This window comes from Kryptolebias marmoratus, linkage group LG11 (genome assembly GCF_001649575.2).
Source record: "Kryptolebias marmoratus isolate JLee-2015 linkage group LG11, ASM164957v2, whole genome shotgun sequence".
Classification (NCBI taxonomy): domain Eukaryota; kingdom Metazoa; phylum Chordata; class Actinopteri; order Cyprinodontiformes; family Rivulidae; genus Kryptolebias; species Kryptolebias marmoratus.
In genome coordinates, this window is record NC_051440.1 from 26,506,216 (window position 1) to 26,511,119 (window position 4,904).

Sequence of the window (4,904 nt, forward strand, 5' to 3'; positions counted from 1 at the left end):
CGGCAGAGCACCGGCAGAGCAACGGCGGAGCACCGGCGGAGCACCGGCGGAGCACCGGCGGAGCACCGGCGGAGCACCGGCGGAGCACCGGCAGAGCACCGGCGGAGCACCGGCAGAGCACCGGCAGAGCACCGGCAGAGCACCGGCCAGAGGAAGAAATGGTCCAAGTTAAAGACGGCTGAGGAGGAACAGCGTTTTCAGCTGCTTCCCTGCAGGCTTCACACGCTGACAGGAGGACCTCAGACGCACCCGGAGCCGGCACTGACAAACCGCCCGCAGACAGCTAAAGACGGTCCTCAACGGACATGTCCCCCTCAAGAAAAGGTCTTCCCCATCACAGGTCTTTGAAGACATTCAGACTCTGCCGTCATCATCTCAAGTGTCTTTGTTATCGTCTTATGTCTCTGAGTCCCTCTGCTGTCCCCCTGAGTCTCTCTGAGGTCACCCTGTGTTTCTGTGGTTGTCCTGTATGTCTTCTGTCCTCCTATGTCCCTCACTCCTCACTCTGCGTCCTTTAGTTGTTGAACAACAGAAGTGTCTTCGTCATTACTTGGAGTCTCTGAGGTCGTCCCGTGTCTTTGTGTTATTTTGTGGTTGTCCTACATGTCTCTGTGACACCTTGTCTCTACAGAGTTGTCCCGGGTCTCAGTCCTGTTGTGTGGATTACCTGCAGCAGGACGGTGCCACCGGGGAAGCTGAGCTGGACGCAGTACTTCGGGGCGTTGTCCCACGAGAGGAGCTGCAGGTCCTCTATGCAGCTGTAGGACAGAGACGTCTCCATGTAACCGGTGGGCTGGAGACAGAGCAGAAAGACAGGGCGTTAGTGTGGGACTGTCCAACATTTACTGTACGCTCTGTGTGTTTAAACAGGCAGTCAGCTGGAAAGACAAAACAAAACATCCTGAGCCAACCTGCCCTGAGCAAACAGACCCGCAGCAAATGGGACGAGCTGGAGTCCAACAGGGTTTATCAGGTAAACCTCCGTACAACCAGAGCTTTGTAGTTTTAATAAAACCTTCAACTCAAACAGAACCAGGCGACACCGAGGACTGACTGCTGGACTCATCCTGATGAATCTGGATCATTGTCCAACTCGTCCCAGTTGATGTGAGCAACAACACAATGTGCACAGTCTTACAAGTCGCGCACACAAAAACAGGACACGATTTACAGAAACTGGCTGGTTCAAACCCCCAGAAGGCTTTGAATGAATGATCCTTTCTTCTGGTTGAAATCAGAAGATGTCCAGCAAAGACACTGCCTCAGAACTGACCCGGGTAGACCCAGCTACTGTCCAGAAACCTCTGACAGGAAGTGATCCTCCTGGAGGAACTGCAGTCAAACAGCCAAACCTCTGAGATGGAAACGAGGCCACCCAACGTCCAGCAGGAGGACGGCCATCTGCAGGTTCCCTCTGCGGTTTCTGCAGACCGGGTTGAGGACTCGGTCCAGATTAACGATGTCCTCTGAGAGAAACCAGCAGATCCTTCATCGTGTCACACCATTAAGGAGTCATCTGATTAGTCTGCAGCTGGACAGCGAGCCCAAACATCAATAAAAACAGTTTAAAGGAAGAACAAGGAGTTCTGGGTGTGACGGGACGGCCTGCACAGAACCCGAATCACAACAAAACGAAGAACCTGAAGAATCTGTTCAGAACTACCTACTAACCAAAAGCCTGCAGGAGAACCGAGAGGAACGTCAGATCTCGCCAGCCTTTATCTGCAGAAGAACTCTTAAAATGTGCTAAAACCTGCTCCCGTTTGTGGAAGCAGAAAACGATGGAGAGCGAGTTCAGCAGAAGTCATCAATCAGTGGAACGTGTTGTTGGCGCTCTGCAGGCGGAGCGCCGAGCCCAGAATCATCGCCGTGCAGCTGAGTAACACGCCACAACCTGTTTGCAGAAACGCTGACAAATTACCACAAGTTTCCGGACGCAGGAACAAGAGCGTCTTCAGAGACAAGTGTGTGTGTGTGTGTGAGCCCCAAACAGATGAAAAGAAACAAAAAAACTAAAGAAAGCCACGAGGAAACTGAGCCGAGGAGGAGTTTGAAGAGAAATGTTTAGCGCGCAGTAAATGAATCGCCGCTGATTTCACAGACATTAGCGTCATCGCATGATTTAGTAGCAATTATTGTTGATGGGAGATTAACTGTATATCACACAAATAACCGGGCAGACGTCATCCGCAGAGGCCCAATTAGGCCACTCTGCTCTTTGGCAATTATCGACCTTATTTTTCTTTTACTTTTCATCTTTCGGGGCCGTTTCACAACAGAAACCTTTCCGTTCTCAGTCTGAGCTCATTTCCTGCGAAGCAGATCGAACCGTTTCATAAAAGAAGACGAATTCATTCAGAAAACTGTTTAAAAGCAGACAAACAACCACAAGGAAGGTTTCAGTACCGTGAGGAGAAAACAATGAGGTGTTCTTAAAGTTTTACAAGGAAACAAAAAAAAGGGGAAATATCCAGAAAAAGTCATCTTTCTTGCTGATTTACTTTAAATTACACCAAACCAAGTTCCCATAAAAACATAAAGAAGAACTTGGAGCTGATTCAGAGCGAAACCAGGCGAAGACAGAACTTCCGCTGATTCAGAACCGTCACATTTATCTAATAAATGAGCCAAAAACCAAACTGTGTGTCCACAAACAGATAAAAACCATCACACTGTAAACAACAACAAACCCCCGAACCTGCCGGGTCTGAGGCAGGGTTCTGTTCGAGGCCCGCTCCATCTGCAGCACGATGCATTCACTGACCTGCTGCTGCTTTCAGCTGCTTCTTTGTGACAAATGTGTGAGAAGTTATTCAGAAAGAAAAGACCTTTTATTTAATAAAAGTCAAACTAACTCTGAGTTCTGTCCAGGTTCTCCTGATCTCTGATCGCTACACCAACGTCTGACCCGGGTCTCTGCGCCGTCATCGAGTCTTTCTGACATCGTGTCTTCATCGTCACCTCGAGTCTCTGAGACAGTCCAAGTCCAAAGACAATCTGTTGATTCGGACACTAACGGGTCACAGGAAGTCTGTGATCAGGTCTGCAGAAACCTTTTGCTCCAGAACAGCTGGGATGTGTGACGCTCTACGTCTTTCTGTGAACATCTGCAAACATCTGCAGTGAATCCAGAGTTTATGTTTGGAGCTGCTTCAGGTTTCTTATCTGAGGTGAGGATGAAACCAGAGAGAAGCTTCTGAATCTGCCATCATGCTCCCGTTTAGACGAGCTCGGCCCCGGGGCCTCCACGTCTGACCCGTTAGATGAGAGCAGCCAACGCTCAGCGGCCCTCTGCAGCTGGGCCGGGCCGGGCCGGGCCGACAGGTGGTTCTCTTCTTTAATTGCTTCCATCTCTGGCTCTACAGAGCAAACAGACCCCCGGCTGGAGAACAAACACTCTCTTCCTTTACGTACACCTCCCTCTGCACCGCACACACACACACACACGCAGGATTTTCATTACAGACGGTGGTAAATATTGGTTCTAGGAGAGATGTTTATTTCTGTGGAAGCGTAAACGTCAGCAGCAGTCGGTCTGTCCGTCTGCAAGCTGCCAAATCATGTTTTTCCTGCAGCACGCGGCTCACTAATGAGATGAGGAGCAGAAAATGAACCCGAGTGCTGAAGGAGGGGGAGATAAATGGCGCAGCGTCTCTGAAAAAGCAGAACGAACAGAAGGGACGACCAACCGAGGTTACCATAGATACATCCTCCGTCTCCCCTCTCCTCCCGGTCCTGTTTTCTCCTGACTCCGGCTCTTTCTGCTCGCCGTTTCATCGTGGAGGAGGGTTGGAGGAGACTCCTCTCCTCTCGTCTCCGCGCTGCCATAGCAACAGGAGGATGGAGACGTGTGTTATGATTTGTTTAGTTTCAAGAAAATGACTTTTAAACTATTCATCCAACAGGAAAACAGCCGGCTTCCATCCCTGAGCTCCTAAAAACATTCAACCATTCAAACGATCCAGCTTTCCACAGGGCCTTGAACGCAGCATCTGTCTGTGACTCTGTGGAAGTCTGAAAACCCCACGTGCACAGACGTAACCCAATCCGTGCACGTCATTCACTCCTTTTTGAAGCGTGCTCAGATTGTTTCACATCTACAGGAAACACATCAGTGATTATTCAGAGACGGATTCCTTCCCATAGTTTGGTGTCTGTTTGCTTTGAGAGCTAAAAGAAGCAGAATTTCCTGCCCGTTGTGAACGCAGCATCCCTTCAGCACCGTGTGACGTTCACTGAGCGTTTCTGAGCTGAAGGGAGGAAATGTTCCAGCAGCGAGCCGGAGAGTCTCAGCTGGATGAAAGCACCTGAAACATCTGCAGATGTTTCAGGTGCAACAATCCTTCTGTTCTCTGCTCCTCTGAAGACAGGAGGCCAGATTTCCTCCTTTAAACCCGACCGGCTCTCATCCTGCAGACGCTCAGCGCTGCTCAGAGACCCTCCATGACCAGCTGATTGATCACATGCCAACAGAAACACGTCACATGCTCCGTTTAAGGCCTCGGTCACATCAGAACTCGTGCAGCGCTGCTGTTTGTTTCCCTCCACCATAAATGGCTCCACTTCTCCATTTGCAGCTCGTAAACTTCGAACCCACAGCCACCGCGTTCAGAACGCCGCTGTTCTGTGAAACCGTCTCCAGAAGCTCCCTGCACCTCCGAGTCAGGGAGGGAGGACCAGAGGAGGACCAGAGGAGACCCAACTTCACAAACGCTGGACCAAAAAATAAAAAGCAGAACCGTGTGAACTGATCAGGACAAACTTTACACAACCAGTCCTGATGGAGCTCTAAACCCGGTCCTGTTGGAGCTCTAAACCTGGTCCTGTTGGAGCTCTAAACCCGGTCCTGTTGGAGCTCTAAACCTGGTCCTGTTGGAGCTCTAAACCCGGTCCTGATGGAGCTC

General features: G+C 50.3%; 1 protein-coding gene across 1 annotated transcript in view; it reads right to left on the minus strand.

The window, feature by feature from the left end:
- Window positions 1–4,904, minus strand: part of LOC108250942 (c-Maf inducing protein) — a 25,729-nt gene that overhangs the window by 12,349 nt on the left and 8,476 nt on the right. The window contains exon 2 of the mRNA XM_017441045.3: window positions 668–793. Within this exon, the coding sequence (XP_017296534.1) occupies window positions 668–793 (126 nt within the window). The remainder of the gene's footprint in view (window positions 1–667; window positions 794–4,904) is intronic.